This window comes from Gastrolobium bilobum, unplaced genomic scaffold (genome assembly GCF_033153095.1).
Source record: "Gastrolobium bilobum isolate Gb01-03AN ecotype WA unplaced genomic scaffold, APGP_CSIRO_Gbil_v1 utg34677, whole genome shotgun sequence".
Lineage (NCBI taxonomy): Eukaryota > Viridiplantae > Streptophyta > Magnoliopsida > Fabales > Fabaceae > Gastrolobium > Gastrolobium bilobum.
In genome coordinates, this window is record NW_026897235.1 from 165,497 (window position 1) to 185,923 (window position 20,427).

At 34.4% G+C, this 20,427-nt stretch overlaps 1 protein-coding gene across 7 annotated transcripts; it reads left to right on the plus strand.

The window, feature by feature from the left end:
* The first annotated feature begins 305 nt into the window (after window positions 1-305).
* LOC133305072 (uncharacterized) lies at window positions 306-4,086 on the plus strand. Of its 7 annotated transcripts, XM_061505197.1 has the most exons (11): window positions 306-320; window positions 436-490; window positions 594-624; window positions 737-896; window positions 977-1,018; window positions 1,184-1,305; window positions 1,897-1,942; window positions 2,642-2,842; window positions 2,993-3,041; window positions 3,294-3,348; window positions 3,727-4,086. In XM_061505197.1, coding segments are annotated over exons 6-11 (369 nt in total). In that variant the 5' UTR covers window positions 306-320; window positions 436-490; window positions 594-624; window positions 737-896; window positions 977-1,018; window positions 1,184-1,303; the 3' UTR covers window positions 3,743-4,086. The 7 variants fall into 7 exon arrangements, 6 of the variants coding, with proteins under 6 accessions (XP_061361181.1, XP_061361184.1, XP_061361180.1 ...); XM_061505200.1 differs by lacking the exon at window positions 306-320 and having other exon boundaries at window positions 430-490; window positions 594-701; window positions 796-896; XM_061505196.1 differs by lacking the exon at window positions 306-320 and having other exon boundaries at window positions 430-490; window positions 594-896; window positions 1,216-1,305.
* Window positions 4,087-20,427: the final 16,341 nt, after the last annotated feature.

A 20,427-nucleotide genomic window follows, 5' to 3' on the forward strand; every position in this document is an offset into this window, starting at 1 on the left:
AAAAAAACCTCCGTTAGATAATATAATTTTTGGGAGGCTTTCGACCTCCATAATTTATTATTGCTTTTCTACTTTATATTGCTTTATCTCCATTTAACAAACCTTCATGGTCGTGTGTTATCGTCAATTAATATACTCTAATTTTTTTTTTAAATACTAAATTTTATTATGCAATAAAAAATGAGTACATCTCCAGATGCCAGAACACCTTTTCTCTAGCTCTTTCTTTTATCCAATTTTTGGAAATAGATTCTCTCAAGTAAAAAAAAACATGACATGATCACGTGAGAAGATCACAATCATATAAAGATAAATCAACGGTTATAATTTTGTAACTACTTATTTTAATATATTTTCTCTCTTCTTCTTTATTACCGTTAATCTATCTTTATATAATTATAATTTTTCACATTATATGATGACGTGATTTTTCAGATCAGAGGATGCAGATCCCAATTCTTAGCCCTCTTTCTTTATTCTCAAATTCTCGGTATCGTACTCTACTCATAACACACTAGCCTTTTTTAATTTTGATTTCTTCATCTCTTTTTTACTGTTAGGTTCTAATTTCTTCATTTCTCTTTTCTTACTAGGGTTTGGATCTGTGTTTCGTTTGCCAAAATGGTGACCATGCCTCGTTATCTCTCTTTCTCTCGATTCTCTTCTCCGCCATTTGTGGTTTTTTTACCAATCGTGATTAAGTTTGGGCTTTCAACTCTTTAATTGTTTGATTTAGATTTCGTTTTCAATTCCAATTGGGGAATTCATTTCGCATCGCATGAATTTCGCATCCAGTTAGGGGCACCGCCATTGACGGAGCCTTGAAGGCGTACAGGGAGGCGGTGCTATTGTCGCCGAGGTCGGTGACGTATACGATAAACGAATCGCAAATACAGGTATTATTTCCTTTATCTTAAGCAAACACTTGAAAAATGATTTTTATATATTTTTTTATTTGTTTCTTATTTGGTGGCAGGGAGAACAAGCTTTCTTGGTGCTGATGATTTTTATATTCAAGGTGTTCCTGGTTTCATATTTTTCATGATATTGTGTAACACCTTATATTTTTGTCTACAGTTATTGTTCGTATTGAGTAAACTAAGTAATTGGATTTTCATTGATATAATTTGAGTTTTTTATTTGATTTGTATCATTTGTTTGTTTTGGATTTTTGGTATTCTAGATCACAGCTCGCTACACTACATTTTTCCACAGGAGCAAGGTGATCTGAAGCTCCGAGTCTGAACTTTGGAATCTGAGAGGGCATTCCAACGAATTGCCACTGTTCAGAAGACAATAGGGAATGTGAGTGAAGCCAGCCTATAGTTTAGTGGAATTATAAGCTTACTTGTTTCTTGGTATTTGGTTTGAGTCTATTTAACAATCTGTAAATATGTTCTCTTTACAGATTTTGGGTATTTTTTTGGGTATTTAATAAAATAGTTTCTTGGAATTATAACCCTATGTGTTGTTTTTGCTTGTGAACGTGACTTGATTTTGGGTATTTTCTTCAATTTTTATGAAACTTTAATCAATAATTTTCCTCTCCTTGTTCCTCTCTATAACTGAGATCTTGATGGGAAGAATATACAGTTAAGAGTGTCAAGAGTGAAAAGAGAATCTAGTTCCACCCATCATGGTGTAGGTTAATTGACCCTATACCGTAATTCACTACAATAAACAATTGGGCTTAAACCCAATAAACATATATATAAACCCCTGATGGATAGTATGATCTCCTTGTTTTTATTAGAAATCCATGTTTCAAGAAAGCCAAACCTGTGTCTCTAAAACCTAAAAAGCTTTTGAAGGAATACTTGAAAAGTGGTGCCATATTCATTGTCTTTTTGAAGAAAGATGGTTGGCTTTCTTCTTACTATACCTTATTTGGTGCAGGGCTTGCATGTCAATGATCGACTTTTTGTTATTGGTGGACAAGAGGGTGATTTTATGGCCAAACTAGGTTCTCCTATATTCAAGTGTTCACGCAAGAATGCTTTACTGTTACATATCATAATTTGATAGTTGATTTTTAAAGATATGACATGGGGAATAGAATTTATTATTATGCTGCAAATAATCTTTTGCACAATTACACCCATTTCTTAATGCCTAATATGTTGAGACTCAAAATATATTGCATTCTCAATATTATCTTTTCTTGTGAAGCCTTGTGGTGACTTGTAGCCATATTTTCTTACGTTTCAACCCATTTTTTTATGATCCTTCGATAAAAAGATTCATTCTCTTCATAAAAAAGAGGAGGTAGAACCAATAAGGTGGTCAATGAAGATGCTTATATGATGGATAAAGAAATTAAATGGAAAGTTTTTCCTCCTATGCCAAAACCAAACTCCCATATAAGTGTGTGCATGAGTTATTGTCAGCAATTCAATTATTATCACTGGAGGTACAACCAAATAGCACCCATTGACAAAAAGGATGATCCTGGTTGGGGAGGTCTTCTGATTTAATTTAGACTCTATGGTACTCTTTTACTCATTAGGTTCCTATCTGTCTCTGGTTTCTTTTCCATCTTATTCCTCAACCTGTGTTCCTATCTGTCTAGCTAGACAAGTACATATTTAATGTCTAACTTCACTTAAATCATCCTCTCTGAGTTGGATTCATTTTCTTTCAGGTATTTGCATTTGTGAGAATGGACAAGGCTAATAACTCACCCCAAAGAGCAAATTGTCATGTGTGTGAATGCATATTGGAACTTCGGACCAAAGTCGAGGTAACAAATATAGATTGTTTTTACTTCTTGGAAAAGGCAGCTCATAAAATTGGTCAAATATGTGCACCCTGCATCTTTTTGGTTGCAGCTCTGGAGGCTCTGGTAAGTGTTTAATTCCCTTCACATTTCTTTTGCTTTATTATGTAATTCTAATGCTATGTGTGTGTGTGTTTTTACATTTTGGGTTTATTGCTTTAATTTTTTATTCCATTGGATTATTTATTTATTTTATTTTATTTTTTGCTGCTGCAGGTTGGGGTCGTTTCAGATTTTGACTTGTTAGCAATTGATTCGATATCAGGTACCATTGACATCATGAATACAAAAGTTTTTGCTGTTATTGTTGAAAGATTGAAGATATTCATATGTTTTATGCCCGTGTGTATGTTAGAGAGACAGTAGTTTCTGTTTTGGTGAGTAGGGAGGCCAAATGGTGGTATTTGACTTTTCTGCCAAGTCTGAGATTCCATCAATGTGCCGCTGCAATCTTGTGAAACAAGTTCTATGCATACTATTGCTAAAGATTTTACTAATTGTTCTTTTTGGCTTTTAGGTGGTCCTCAAAGTGATACAAACGTATTCCCCCTGCCGTTGACAGTTCTTGGAAAGTACGTGTAACAGTTTTATGTTCTGCTTCCTAGGCATTGTTTCATTAGCATTTATTTGACTGTTATATGAATTCTTAACTATACTCGATAGATTTGCTGTTAATCATAAATAACTCCTCTATAATTGATGCCAAATGGTGCTATAAGACGCAGATGTGGTTTTAGTTTGACATGAGGCCATAACAAACTTAGGTTTGGACAAAAAAAAATTTGGACTACTTGATAATTTATCTGCTCCCACAGACAAACTTTTATGATTTGTTTGTGATTTTTTCTACTCTTATCTAAATGTCTTGGCAAAAATTAAAATGGTTAGTTATAAATATCCTTATAAAATTTATAATTGATGATTGTTTTATTTCCACTCATTGATTGCAGGATGAACCAGGGTTAAGAGAAGTACTCAAGTTTGCAAATGCATGCGGAGCAATTATAACTACCAAAAAAGGAGCAATCCCTGCCCTTCCCAAAGAGGATGATGTGTCGAACCTGATCAAGGGGGCATGTAATCTTTTTATGGGATTCCAACATGATTTTCGTGGGGTTGCTGGCTATTAATTTTGGAGGGAATAGTCTCTTGGTTTTCTTTGTTTTTATTCTATTCTTTTTTTTCACCCCTTTTCTGCATTGGCAGAAGGATAATGTGCTTTTAGGTTTTGCCAAATAATGTTTTCTTTTAAGTTTTGAGAATAGTTGTCGAACGAAATTTGGATTAATAAGAATTACACAAGTATCATTCCAGCGCTTTGCGCACGTGCATAATTTTAGTTAGCTAAGCTTATCTTGTTACTTAGTTATGCTCTGTCATTTTTAGGCCTTTCCTTTCTTCTTTTCTTATTTTACTCAAATTAAGTGATGGGCCCAATTCCCAAATTATAATATATAAACCTTTAAACTCTTGGATATTGACAGTCTAAAGCCATTACAAAATATGAGAAATAGAAAGTGATAAATTGTGGAGATTAAATCTGTCAAAATAATAAACAAATTAAGGAGGTTTATACCCTCTAGGAAGTGATAAATGTTATGGGGGTCTATGAGTGACAGAAAGTCAAATATATTTGTGGAGGTCTGAAACTTTCAGAAAGTACAACATTTGTGGGGGGTTTGAAATTTCCAGAAAATATTCCAACAAATTGTGGCATTATACATAAAGACCCCACAAAATGAGTTGTAGCGCATGTAATACTGGAGGTTGTTGGGTTGGGGATGCCACTAATGTCTTTTGTGGGGGTCAAAGACTTCCACAATTTGCAAATATGACCCCACAAAAAACTTGAATTTGAACAAACAACGATAAGCAACGATTACTCAAAAGATACTAATATGCTAGAATACTCAAAACTACCGCGAAAGATAATAGTATGCACTATACAGGTACTGATTAGCATACCCCAGTCCAAGTGATGATGATAATGGTAATTTTCAAAATTACCGCAGTTAGTATTGTCAGTCTATAGGTAGTAGCTTTAGTTGTTTAGATGTACATTTTGAAAGTTTTGTGCTGGAGCTAGTATTACATTAATTTTTTGCATGGATGTACCAAAGCAAGAAGCTCCTTCCTTTATCAACTACTTTAACACTTGCTGCAACACTTGGAATTGCTGAAGTTGTAGCTCTTTCCCTTGATTCTGATACCAGAAGGACCCATGAACTCAATGCTTTGAGGTTTTGGGTGGAGACATGGTATTAGATCCACTTGCTACGGTTGGTGTAGCCTTAACTCATTGGCGGTGGCCCCCGCCACGGGTTTTCCCCCGGACCCGCCTGACATTGGTATCAGAGCTGGATTGGGCTTGAGCTAGCCTGGTGATTGGCTAGGAGGCGGGTCGAGTACTTTGCACTTGGGGTACTCGGTTGAGGCGAGCATACCAATGGTGGGTTTCACACTTGACGGGGAGATTGCTGAGATATTTAAGTGTGATGAGTCCCACATTGATTGGTAATGAGCTAAGTGAAGAGTATATAAGTGGAAGGACCCATGAACTCAATGCCTTAAGGTTTTGGGTTGAGACATGGTATCGGATCCACTTGCTACGGTTAGTGTAGCCTTAGCTTATTGGTGGTGGCCCCTACCACGGGCTTCCCCCTAGACCCGCTTGACATTTATCTCAAGGTTCTTAACATGGTATCAGAGCCTCGTGTCCCGGGTTCGATCCTTGCCGCCCCCCACTTTCTTTCAAGTGGAATTTCTTTGTTCCCACGGGTAGGTGGGTCTGTGCATTGTCCACCCTTCAAGCCCAGTGGACTCTCGTGTGAGGGGGCGTGTTGAGATATATAGTCCCACATTGGTTGTATGAGCAACTAATATGGAGTTTATAAGGCCTTGGGCACTCCCACCCTTTCTTTCCCTTGATTCTGGCATTCTTATGAATATAATGGGTGAATATTGATCCAAACATAACCCCATGTTCTTAATATGTTTCTTCAGGTAATACTTTCTTAAAAGTTGTACAGTTGGCCAGGAAGACAAGTGCTCTGTTACCTTGGCTTCCCCAACCCCTCCCAACAAAAAGAAAAGAAAAAATAAAGTGCTAGATATAGAAAATAATGGCAAGAATATTTACGCTTAGATGTAAAAATTCTTTCTGAAAATAAATATAGAATATAATGCCATATATGCTATATACAACTTCTCTGGGATTTGAGACATAGTTTTTATAAAAGTATTTTAGCTAAATGCTCTGAATTTAATATTTATCGTTGGCTCATAAAGATTAGGGATGTGCATGGAGCGATTCATAATCGGTTTTAAGAAAAATCGAACCGAACCTATTTTAAACGGTTTGGTTTTCAAACTGAACCGGTTTTTTTTAAACCGGTTTTTAATTTTCTAAACTGGTTTGAAACTGGTTCCTAAACTGATTTATGGTTCATAACCGATTTTAATTTAAAACCAGTTTTAAATCAAAACCGGTTGCGAACTATAAATCGATTATCAAGTTCAAAACCGGTTTTATAACAAATACTAAATCAGTTTTTGATGAATTGTGCTATTTTTATAAGTCGTTTGTTTCTCTCGGTTATAGGTAGTTGGCCAATTTTTTCTTGCAAGAATCTTCATTGTTTTGGAACTCTCCGGACGAAATGATTCTTATAGAAATTGTTTCACGTTGTTTTGAGAGTGATTGATAGAAGAACAGTTTAATTATTTTAAATTATAAAAAAATTGTTCTTCGTTCTCTCAAGATTTATGTTACTAAGAGTTTCATTTGAACCGACGGAGGAAGGTATGGGTAGGGGTGTTCAAAATGTCCAAAAGAATCAAACCAATCTATAACCAAATTGCTCCACATATTTGTTGTAATTTTGGGAAGACTTTCAACAAACAATAACATGCAGAACATAGCAAGAAAAATTAAAGAGCACATAAAGAGAGAAGACACAAGTATTTTACAGGTTCAGAAACTCAGTATTAGTGAGTTTCCTACGTCCTAGGGCCTAAAGAGGGTTAAACGCCCTCTGATATTACTCTTTATTCAAATCAAGATTCAGAAGCATAGTTTACAGTATACAATTTCAGGTATACAAGAATTAAAGCATATGAAGAAACTATAACAGGTAAACAGATCAACAAGAAATACAATCTTGATACAAAACATCAAGATCTATGAATTAGAACCGTAAAGTTAGAGTGAACTTCCCAATCTTTGAGCCAGCAAAGGAATCGTCGTTCCTTTCACACGATCTACAAGTTGATCAACATCAGCTTCACCGATCTTCCTCACAAGATTGAACTTCCAACTCTTTGAGCAGTAATCCGAAAAGTACACCAATCAATAGAACCGTCTTGTTGAGCTGAACAAGTTTCTCCAAAGCACCATTGACTGATTCTCAATATATCACTCACTATTTACAGAATGATATGCACTCACACAAACCCTAACGTACAGCCTTTTTCGAGAGAGTTCTTAAGATGGTAGCTAAAACAAAATATCACGTGTTCTGTATCAAAGAGAGCTCAGCTGAAGGGTTAAGTAAACCATTAGCCTTCACAAAGCAAAACGAAAGCGTTTTGCTTGTGTTGCTAAAAATGGGCCTCAGCCACTTCACTTGGCCCAATAGGTAAATAATGATAAGAAACATACAGCTGATAATTGGAATAGCCCAATAGGTAAATAGAGAGAAAAACATCTATGTTTATGAAATACATATAACAAAACTTCACCTATTTCTAAACATACAACAGAATAAGAGCAATCCAGATTTGGTGTAGGCATTTAACCCATAGGCCCATATGCAATGCATGATCATGGTGGTTCAATTTTTAGCAAACCTAGAGCATCTCTAAGTTTGCCAACAGGTACAGATTTTGTAAAAATATCAGCAGGGTTAATAATGCCAGAAATTTTTTCAACAATTACTTGTTCACTAGCTATTATTTCCCTAATAAAATGAAGCCTAACATCTATATGTTTTTTTCTTTCATGAATGTAGAATTTTTTGAAAGATGGATAGCACTTTGTGAGTCATAATTTACCTTTGGTGGGTTCTTACCTAACCCAACTCACCTACTATACCTTTTAACCATATGGCTTCCTTGACAGCTTCAGTCAATGCCACATATTCAGCTCTGTTGTTGATAATGCTACTATGTGCTGAAGATTACATTTCCAGCTCACCACATTACCTCCCACAGTAAACACAAAACAGTTAGTGATCTACGTTTATCAAGATCAGCAGCATAATCAGAGTCACAATATCCAACAATATTAAAATCATTAGAATCAAATGCAGAAAAATTTAAACAGCAATTGATAGATCCATTTAAGTATCTAAGCAACCATTTAACTGCACTACAGTGCTCTTTGCAAGGTTTACTCATAAACCTGCTTATCATGCTAACTCCATATGCTATGTCTGGCCTTGTGCCAATCATAGCATACATTAGACAGCCAACGACATTAGAATACGGAACATATGACATATATTGTGTTTCTTCAGGAAATGATTCTCCAGAAACAGATTTGAGCCTAAATTGAGCACCTAATGGAGTGCTAACAGGCTTGGACAGATGCATCTCAAAGATTCTTAGAACCTTTTTGACATACTCAGACTGGGATAGTGACAGATGTCTATCTTCCCTTGTCCTTGTAATTTCCATGCCAAGAATTCTCTTGGCTGGTCCAAGGAATTTTATTTCAAATTCCTTTTTCAGCATATTCTTAACAGAATTTATTTCACTTAAATTTTAGATGCAATCAACATATCATCCACATATATCAACAGATAAATATAACAGTCATCATGCAAATTTTTAAAATAAACACAATGATCAAAACTACTTCTAGCAAAACCTTTTGATAAAACAAAATCAGCAAAACGTTTATACCATTGTCTGGGGGCCTTTTTGAGACTATATAATGATCTCTTCAGCAGGCACACCATGTTTTCTGTCCCCCTCTTTACAAAGCCTTTAGGCTGTTCCATATAGATTTGCTCATCAAGATTGCCACGGAGGAAGGCAGTCTTGACATGAAGCTGCTCCAGCTCTAAATCATAGATAGCAACAGCAGACAACATCAACCTTATTAATACATGTTTGACCACAGGTGAGAAAATCTCATTGTAGTCAATTCCTTCAACCTGGGAGTACCCTTTAGCCACTACCCGAGCCTTAAACTTTGCTGGTTCCACTCTTGGTATCTCTGGTTTTCTTTTAAAAATCCATTTACAGCCAATTACTCTCTTTTTCTTTGGTCTCTCCACCAAAACCCAGGTATTATTTCTCTTTAAAGAGTCCATTTCCTCATCCATAGCTTTCACCCAACTATTCTTGGATTCCAGCCTCATAGCCTCTTTAAATGTAGCAGGTTCATCCAACTCAAGCACATCCAACTCAAGCACATCCCCAGCTTGTAAGGCATATGCAACCACATCAGCGTGTGCAAACCTGCTTGGAGGTCTAATATTCCTCCTAACTCTGTCTCGTGACAGCAAGTAGTCATCAAGACCACCATTTCCCTCTTCAACCTGTCCTCCTTCATCAAGGGGATCAGTTTCAAGCTCTGGTTGATCAAGAATAGCTGGTTGTTCCCTCAGTTCTTCACCATCAGCATGCTGCCCAGGTATGGCAGATTGCTCCACCTCAAACTGAAGAGTTCCAGGTGGTTGGGAAGAGCTGGGATTACTCATAATATCCTTGTAGAAAGTATTTTCTTTGAAAATAACATCCCTACTGACCACACACTTCTTTTCAGCTATAAGCCAAAGCTTGTAGCCTTTTACACAAGGGGATAACCTATAAAGACAGACTTTAAGGCTCTAGGACTCAATTTATCTTGCCTAATATGCATATAGGCAAGACACCTGAAAGGTTTTAGGTGACTTAAATTGGGTGGCTTATTTGACCAAAGTTCCATTGGGGTCTTAAAGTCTATGGTGGAGGAAAGACACCTATTTATAACATAGGTGGCTGTAGAAACAGCCTCTGCCCAAAATACCTTGCTAAGACCAGATTCAGTAAGCATGCACCTTACCTTATTTAAAATTGTCCTATTCTTCCTCTCAGCCACCCCATTCAGCACAGGTCCTATGTCTTTGGATCCCATGCTCCTTGCAAAAATCAGCAAACTGATTGTTGCAAAACTCTAATCCATTGTCAGTCCTAAGAACTTTAACCTTTTTTTCAGTTTTGTTTTCAACTAGGATTTTCCAATCCTTAAAACTAGCAAAAGCTTGATCTTTATGTTTTAGAAAATAAGTCCAGACCCTTCTGGAATACGAGCCAACTATTGAAATAAAATAGTGACATCCAGATAAAGAACTGGGGACATTTGGAGACCCCCACAGGTCTGAATGGACATACTCCAACACTGCCTTAGAGGTATTACTAGCAGCAAAAAAGGAGAGTTTGTGAGTTTTTCCCAAAACACAATTTTCACATAATTCCACACTAGTTGCCCCTTTTGAGCTAATAATACCTTGCTTATACAGCTCAGACAGTCCCTAATTGTTGACGTGTCCAAGTCTCTTATGCCAGAGAATGGATTCATCAGTGTCAGCAGCTGCCACACAAGCTTTTTGTGTGACAACTTGGCCTTCTAAAATATAGAGGCCATTCACAAGCTTTCCTCTCATAAGGACTTGTGATCCCTTGACAATGTCAAGTGACCCTTGTTTACTTCTAAACTCAAGGCCACTAGAGTCAAGCATCCCTAAGGAGATCAGGTTTCTCCTTAATGTGGGAACAAATCTAACTTCCTTTAGAATTTTACAGCTCTCATCACCCATCTTGAACATAACAGACCCCACACCTTTTATCTCACACACTTGGTCATTTCCCATTAAGATTTTGCCAACCCTTTGAAACTCCAGCCCACTAAGCCATTCTTTTCTGGGTGTCATTTGGTATGTACACCCAGAATCCATCATCCATTCAGTTTCAAAAGTTTTATCAGACAGAACAAGTTCCTCAACACTGTCAAACTCAATGAGTATATTTGCATAGTCAGTTTTACTTTGCTGTTTGGGGACACTCCTTGGGTTTTCAGGGCAATTCCTTTTCAGGTGGCCCTCTTTATGATAGTGCCATCACACAACTTCGGCTTGTGGTTGACCCTTACTTTTATCTTGGTTTCCCTGGACACTTTGATTACCTTGGGGAACACTATTGTTGTTCCCTTTCCTTTTATTGTTTGACTTTCCCTTTTATTTCCATTCCCTTTAACATAGAGGCCTTCAGCAGTGGGCTTTTTGTGAGAAATTATTTCAACTTCTCTAGCCCTCAAGGCCTTAGTAATTTCATCAAGAGTCATATCTCCCTTACTGTATTTTATAGCATCTTTAACCCCTCTGTAGGAGTCAGAAAGAGAATTCAAGAGGATCAGAATTTGATCCTCATCAGAGACAACAACCCTTGCATTCTCAAGTTGTAGAGTTAACCTATTAAACTCATCTAGGTTGTCCTCTAGACACTTACTAGGGTCCATCTTGAAAGAAAAAAATATTTACTTCAAGAACATTCAGTTTGGGGCTGACTTGGTTTGATACAGACTCTCTAACTTCACCCAGAGCTCATGAGGGTCAGTGATCTTGCTAACCCTACGCAGTACACTATCAGAGATATTAACAACTATAAGACTATGGGCTAAAGATAGCAGGTCTTTCCTTTCTTTTGGTGTCAAGTTTTCAGGCAGGTCCTTTTCAGCTCCAATTGCATCCTCACATTTTTGCTGGACCAAAACAGCTTTCGTCTTAATTTTCCACATATTAAAATCACTTCTCCCATCAAATTTCTCCACCTCCAGCTTAGAGATGCCCTCTTGCTGAACCTCCACAGCCAAGCAAGCAAACCGAATGGTAGAGGGGGGAAAGGAATGTCAGACAAAAGAAAAGAACAGAAAGAGAAATGGAACCTAAGCTCCTGATACCAATTGTTGTAATTTTGGGAAGACTTTTCACAAACAATAACATGCAGAACATATCAAGAAAAATTAAAGAGCACATAAAGAGAGAGGACACAAGCATTTTACAGGTTCAGAAACTCAGTATTAGTGAGTTTCCTACGTCCTGGGGCCTAAAGAGGGTTAAACGCCCTCTGATATTACTCTTTATTCAAATCAAGATTCAGAATTAGAGTTTACTGTATACAATTTCAGGTATACAAGAATTAAAGCATATGAAGAAACTATAACAGGTAAACAGATCAACAAGAAATACAATCTTGTTACAAAACATCAAGATCTATGAATCAGAACCGTAAAGTTAGAGTGAACTTCCCAATCTTTGAGCCAGCAAAGGAATCGTCGTTCCTTTCACACGATCTACAAGCTGATCAACATCAGCTTCACCGATTTTCCTCACAAGATTGAACTTCCAACTCTTTGAGCACTAATCCGAAAAGTATACCGATCAATAGAACCGTCTTGTTGAGCTGAACAAGTTTCTCCAAAGCACCATTGACTGATTCTCAGTATATCACTCACTATTTACAGAATGATATGCACTCACACAAACCCTAACGAACAGCCTTTTTTGAGAGAGTTCTTAAGATGGTAGCTAAAACAAAATATCACATGTTCTGTATCAAAGAGAGCTCAATTGAAGGGTTAAGTAAACCATTAGCCTTCACAAAGCAAAACGAAAGCGTTTTGCTTGTGTTGCTAAAAATGGGCCTTAACCACTTCACTTGGCCCAATAGGTAAATAATGATAAGAAACATACAACTGATATTTGGAATAGCCCAATAGGTAAATAGAGAGAAAAACATCTATGTTTATGAAATACATATAACAATTGTAAAAACCGATTATTTTTAAAAACCGATTTCATATGAAACTGTATTTTATTTTATAAATTGGTTATTTATCAAACCATAAAAATAATTGTTTTTCCATAACCAAACTGCGCTACAATTAAAGAACAAATAAGTAAATCCTTATGAGTTGTCCTTTTAAAGCTGTTTCATCATCTTCAACATATGAAAGACATTAAGCCAATTGATTAATTTCGTTGCCCTTTCTATTATAATTTTTTAACTTCATCTTTATTAATTCAAAGTCTTCGCCTTGTCAAGTTTTCAATTTACCCGGAGGTTTTTATGTTTTTTTTTTTTTTGGGAAAAAAGGTTGTTACGTTACATAAGAAGTGCTTTCTTAGGATCCGACCTTTCGATTTATGTGTACTTTTTTTTTAAAATAAATGTTTTCTACTTGAGCTGTTAGTTTATTGTTTGGAAGTTTAAGTCAATTGACTAATATAATAGGCATGATAAAAGATAATACTTATTTTTTCCTTTTTTTGGGTAAACTATTTGTTTTTCAATTGTAAAGCAGTTTGGTTACGGATAACCATGGATAACCAATTATTTTTATGGTTTGATAAATAACCAGTTTATAAAATAAAATGCAGTTTCATATGAAACCTGCTTTTAAAAATAACCAGTTTTTAAAATGTGAAATAGTTTGGTTATGAATTGATTTGATTCTTTTGGATATTTTGAACACCCCTAATAAAGATGTGATTGGAGTCTATGAACTTGTTTCTGTTGTATGATTGGAAATGAAATTATTTTATGAGCAACCTTACTAAATAGCACATAATACTATAGATATTTTATATGATGTATTAGTGGTATATAATTGGCCGATCTCAATTGTTTGGGATAAATGCGTTGAAGAATTTTTTTAGTTTCTTATGTCAGTTATAATATTGAAGAGTCAGTTGTCTCTTGATTTTATTATGTGAGCTATGAAGTTAAATTGTTATGATATTTATTAAGGATATAATGACTGATGTTATGAGTAGTTTAATTAGTGGTGTTATGAAACTTTTGATTAGCTTTGTAACGAGTCTTTTCATTGCTACTTTTACTTTTTGTGTTGCCTATTAATAGGCTTAGTGTATTGAAGAAATAAAAAGCATTCCCCTTACAGTATCTTAAACATGCAGCTTTAGAGTCTTATCTTCTATAAGTGGTATCAAAACCAGGTTGAGGTTCAAACACGTAAGGGATAGAGTTGTAAAAATCTATTGATCAGTGTCCAAAAATTATATTAATTTTTATAAAAATAAAAATCACCAATACTTTAAAAATTAACGAAACATCCCTGTCTCGAGCCGGTTCAATTAACATACATATGATACAAACAGAAACAGCGGAAGACTTAACTTATGAAAATAAGAGCTAACTTTTTCTTTTTCTTTAATCCTTTTTCACATGACATATCACATTGCATACTTCTTCTAATTTTTTTTTTTTTTGATAACATACTTCTTCTAATTTAATTCTTATTTGACGGAGACGAAAATCGAACAGAGTAACCTCTGTAAATCGGACAACTGGGGATTTACAAATCCCACTCTCAAGGTACCCTGATAGACAATTTATACAGTATATACTTTCAGACATACCAGATATCCATATAGGATCATATACCCATCCATGGGCGCATGCATAACTTGGCTCCGTGCCACTATGTCTAACAGCATGCAATCCAACACATAAACTGAATACTACATCATCATATCAACATGCCTAAATACTTAAATGTACATGCATCCAACTGAAAGACATGTACAAAACATATGCATGCCATATACAAAATAAAAGATCAGACATCATGATCACCAAATGAATAGAACACTATACATCAGTACATGTTCTCCAAAAATAACATCTATAATAAATAGTAGCCTCCGGCTACCCAGAACTCCATATTCTCATACTAGTACCTCTAGCCACGGGTAGTGTCCTTGTCCCATGAGGGCTCTTCAATTAACTGTGTTTCTGAAATCATATTCCCAAACGGTGTTAGAGACGAATCTCTAGTAAGCTCCAGGTTTATAGAGAACTTTCCATACCCTGGGCTCACTTCCTGCATGACAGTCAGATACATAATATACAAAACATCATATATCATACTATACTGAACATATCTCGTATAACATATCATATAATCAAATATCATAATTAAACAAAGCATATACAAAAATCTTATTAAAGACGTACGCAGTCATTCCCAAGGGATGACCCCAAGCGGAAATCAATGCATGTAACAAATATCATATACAAAAATCATCACAATAATCACATCAGAACAAAGCATATCATATCAGAGATGTACGTAGTTATTCCCAAGGGATGACCGCAAGCAGAAATCAACGTATATGTTCCCAAAAGAGGACCCCAAGCGGAACCAAAAACATATCAGAGATGTACACTATCAGTCCTGAGGGATGACCCCAAGCAGACATTAGTGCATATAGGATCAATGGCCAAAGATCATCACATAACAGAGTGTACACAATCAATCCCAAGGGATGACCCCAAGCTAAAATCAGTGCACATGTTCCCAAGGGAGGACCCCAAGCGGAACTCAACATATAACAGATATATACACAGTCAGTCCTAAGGGAGGACCCCAAGCGGACATCAGTGCATAAACAAATCAATGTCCATAAATCATTACAGAAATCATATCGAAACATATCAAAGTAAACACATGAAAAGACATCAAAGTAAACACATCAAAACATATCGAATTAAACACATCAAAACATATCAAATTAAACACATCAAAACATATCATATCACATCATCATATAGCTTTATATGAATGCATCTATATCATATATCTAATACATATCATACAACCTGACCACAGTCCGTACACTATGACAGAACACAAAGTAGGAGCGAACCCCATAAACATAGAGCTTACCTCTTGGAGCTTTACAATTTGTTTACTTGAAGAACAATCTACTTATCTTGCTCCACGAGAATTCGAACGTTCACAGTCCCTAGGCACACCTAGAGAAGGAATTCAACGCAAAACTCAATAAAATGATATAATGCCATGTAAATATACAAGACACGCACTTTATTGTTTATTTTCTTTTTACTTAATCATATTAAGTCATGAGTGAGTGGTTCTTTGTTCAACAAATCCCCACAAAATTCCACATATTTACTTAGTCTTAGGATAGTCCCAAAAGGCCTTTAGAACACTCATTACTCCTTTTAGCACCTAAAAGCTTATTTTTCCCAATTTAAGATTAAGTGCCCATTACAAAGGAGCTATAAGATTTCTCTTTGTTTAGTGCCTAAACCCAAACTTAGCCACCTATATAATTTATTTTATGCACAAAAGTGCTCTCACTTGGTGAAGCAGTAAATCCAAACGTATACCTCCTTTGAAAATGGCCAAAACTCATTTTAAAGCCATACAAAGGAGCTACCTTATTTTCTTTTTTATTTCACCAACGCGAAGGTTCATACATCTTAGAATATTATTTCACACATAAAAATATGCTCGCTTTGCAAAACAGTAACTCCTAGCACATATCTCCTTTGAAAATGGCTATAATCACATATAAGGCCTAAAGAAGGAACTTACTCATTTTTCTTTTTATCTATCCCAACCAAATGTTTAAACATCTAATTATATAGTCCTTAGGCCGTATAAGTACTCATTAGCACAAACAAGCACTCTAGAAATATACTTCATTTGTAAATGGCTAAGAGGCACATAAAGGAAATCATGTCAATTTCATGATTTCAATGTTTTAGTCCATCAAATTCAAGCTTATCATACATATAAACCTTCACAAAGTGTTCAATTATTTTTTGAACATTAAACCCTAATTTTTACACTATGGCTTGAACATAGTGGGAGGAGGTGCAAGAGACTTTTTCCAACTTTCAACACATATTCATATTTATTTCACACTATAACATCATAAACCATACTAACTCATCATCAATCTCAAATTTCTAACTCAAAAATCTCCCATAACACATGCTCATAATATTCAAAACTTAAATCATAAAAATCAAACCATGGAAATAAAGATTTCTCACCTTAATCCCTTATACCAAGCCTAGAGAACTAAACCCAAGCAAGGCTCCATCAAAAACTCCAATTTCCACACTTGATGAATAGTAACTCGCACAAGGGGAAGAGGAGAAATTTTTACACAAGCATTTTCAGCCTAAAATAAGGGGTGGAACAGATTAATTGGATGATTTCCTATCAATTTCGTGTAATGGACTTTTACATTTGGATGATTGTGTGATGAGAAATCAAAGAAAAAGAAAAGGAAACCTAAGCTTTCCATGGAAGAAATGGAGACAGAGACGCACGGGAGGAGGAAAAAGAAATTAGGAAGCTCACGGTTAAATATGTTAAGTTATTTTAATTGGGTAACCATTTATCTATCTACACACCTCCATTCATTATCAAACTTTACCCAATGGACTAGAATATTTTTCTAGTCATATTTCTAACTTTACTTTCACTTTTTAGGTAACTTTGTTTACCCGCATTTTTACCCCTTAACTGCTATTTTAACTCCTTTTTCACCAAAGATGACTTTATTTCTTTTACTTCTAATTATTCTTCAATATTAAATTCACAATCACTAGTGAGGTTTATTATAATTAATATATTGAAATTTATTTGATTTTAATATATTAATATTAAAATAATATATTAATTCTTGAAAATTGCACTGGTAAGTGATGTTGATAAATCAACCCCTTATCAGGTCTAATCACACCCCATTAGGCCTGATGCTTGATTAATTTATACATCATTTTGATGTGTTAATGGATTTTATTGTATAAGCTTATACTATACGATAATCACATAAAATGTCATAAAGTATAGCATAAGCTTATACTATTAGGTCTTATACATCACTCCAAAAATGCCTTAATACTATTAGTAATTGAACTAACTTATTCATTTTACTCCCTATTTTACTTGTTAATTAATCTGATATAAAAAATTTAGGCACTAGCACTAAATAAACGAAGGTTAGGTTCATTATAAAGAAATGAAGAATAATTATGTGTTATGTCCCTTTCAAAGGTTTCACGTAACACCATTAGTAATTGAACTAATTTACTCATTTTATCCCTATTTTACTTATTAATTAATTAGATATAAAAATCTTCAGCACCAGCATTAAATAAGCAAAGTTTGGGTTCATTATAGCGAAATGAAGAATAATCATGTGTCATGTCTTTTTTAAAAGTTTCACAAAATGGACAGATTCCTAAAAAAATCACAAAAAAGGTTAACTTTCTAAATTCTGAATGTAATCACTTAAATTTAAACAAGGAGATATTTCTTTTATTATTCCTAAACCAATCCCCAGCTACCATTTTATTCTATCACAACAATATTATTTACACGACATTTATTTTTATTTTCTTATAATTTTATACCACAGTTTTATTTATTTCAACAGTTTTTTTATTTTTGAATATAAAAAGTATAACAAATCATATAAAAAATATGGTGTATATAAATCGTTTCTTAAAATATAATATTAATATTGAATTGTATAAATAAGAGGAGAAATATAAAAAGTCCTTAATTTGCATAGTGATAAGCCAATGCTCATATATATATATAGTTCATGTGATTTCTTTTATTTTGTCACATCCAGCTATAAATTGCTGTGAAATTTTTTGAGACCCCACTTTCAACAACTATTGTTCTTCCATCTGTTATGCGTTAATTTTTCTAGTGATAATCAAATAGACTTTTTCACAATTTTATTTTTAGGGTCAGATTTTATTTTTGATAAATAAAACTCTAAATATAAAATAAGAATAAAATAGATAAATTAATTTAATTACAAACGTGTTAAAGATAAACTTAGATAAAGAAAAGCATAGAATGTAATTGATGAGAAAAAAAATATAAGGATGTAGATAATAAAAGAGTAAACCAAATCGGAGTTTATAAATTTTTCCCAACCTTATAAGGAAAGAGACTAAGGCTTCTCAAACAACTGAAGATAAAGTAATCTATTGTAATTTTAAATGAATGTCATTTTGGGTTTAAAAAAAAAAAAACCAACGCATTTTAATAAAATTATTGATACAATTTTTTTTTTCTTACTAAAATACCTGTATTTTCCCCCGTAAACTTTAAATTAAAGTCATTTTGAATTATTAAAAATAATTTTATCTGACGTCACACACGAGAAATATTTTTCTCCATGTATATTCATATTTTTTTTATTTTTTCTTGTTTACTTTAGTTTTATGAGATAGATATTATGCATATTTTTTTTAATTAGAATCTCAAGTAATATTTACTCTTAATTTCTTCTTAAGATTATGATGCAGCAGTGCTCAAGAGGAGTAAATAAAATAGAAATGTATTTTATCATGTGAAACAAAAAATGATATGGTAATGTGAAAAAATTACAATTATATATAAGTGAATCAACGATTATAATTTTTTAATTATATATTTAATATTGTTTCTCTTTATTTTTTTATTATTAATTTACCTTTATATGATTATGATTTTTTATATGATTATGTCAATTTTTTTAATAGAAGGATCAGATTAAAAAATTTAGGAATTCCCGCTGAATGCATTCTTGGGGAGAGAGCTGAACCTTTAGCCATCACTGTTCCTCCGCACTCCGGATTAGTCCCATAACCGGCTCAAAGAGTCGAAGCTCGTGGGGATACCGGAGGGAGCCAACTCGTCTCAAAGATATAATTAGGGTTGGGTAACTCCAAAAAAAATAAAAAAATTTAGGAATTTAAAAAAATTGACTAAGGACGATTCGCTATTCCTAACTTCATATATTTTCATAAAAGAAAAATATTTATCCTTTTAATTACATATCTTATATCATTTTATTCTTATAAAGAGATACTTTTATTTAATTTTTTTAGTCCTCTCTTTTTTTCTATGATGTATCTGTTTCTTTTATTTCAAATTTGAAGACACAACTTATAATGCTTCTCCCTTTTCATAATCAGATTTTTTATTTCACCGCTCTTTATTGTCTTCGTTGTTTTTTTCTCCCCGATCAGAAAAAAACGTGGCATATAGCTCTTATTCGCTCTCCTTTTGAACTTGAACCGATTTCCCTCTCCGAAATTGCAATCATTTCCAGCGCTGATGTCGTTTCTGAGTCATCAGTGTCCTTGCATGTATCATACCATGGTTGAAGTAAAATTGAGCTTGCCTGTGTGGGCTGAAAGCTGTTTTGACTTTTGAGCTTTCTGTTCGAGAGTTTGGGTCTTCCTGGGTAAGCTCTTAGTTCTTTTATTTTTTTAAAGTCATTTAAACCATGTCAAGTCAATATTTTTCTTTTTTCATAATTTTTTTTCATTTTTATATGCAACAGCTCAGGCTATTAAGGGATGGGTTATATTATATCTCTTATTACATAGTCAAACGCCCCTAATAGGATCCCTAATAGTCAGACAAAATAAAGCAAAATTGGTCCAAGCCAGATAATCGAATAATCTAGCAAAGAAATGGAGAAAGAAAGGGCCAGTGAAATGTAAGTTATGAGAAGTATCTTAACTAGGAGAACATTAATTAATGATTTTAGTGTTACCTGACACCCAATTGAATTGATCTTTCAAAGACCGCGTGTTGCCAATGTGCAAGGTCCGTCTTTCATGGCAGGAAAGTGCATATCACATGGTTCGTTGACATGGTTCCTACTAGGTGTTAACGAACCGAGCCGAACTTTGGTTTTAACGGACTGAGCCTGTGTTCAAATGTGTCAGACTGGTCTTAGCCTGTTACCTGTTACGAATATAATATCAGCCTATGACCTGACTCATTTACAAAAAATAAAAACCTGGTT

Bases quoted from the DNA above. Each gene is read 5' to 3' on its own strand.
- LOC133305072 (XM_061505197.1), top strand. The intron at 1,943-2,641 runs GTGATTTTATGG...ATTTTCTTTCAG, and splicing joins TGTTATTGGTGGACAAGAGG to GTATTTGCATTTGTGAGAAT. The intron at 3,042-3,293 runs GTACCATTGACA...TTTGGCTTTTAG, and splicing joins AGCAATTGATTCGATATCAG to GTGGTCCTCAAAGTGATACA.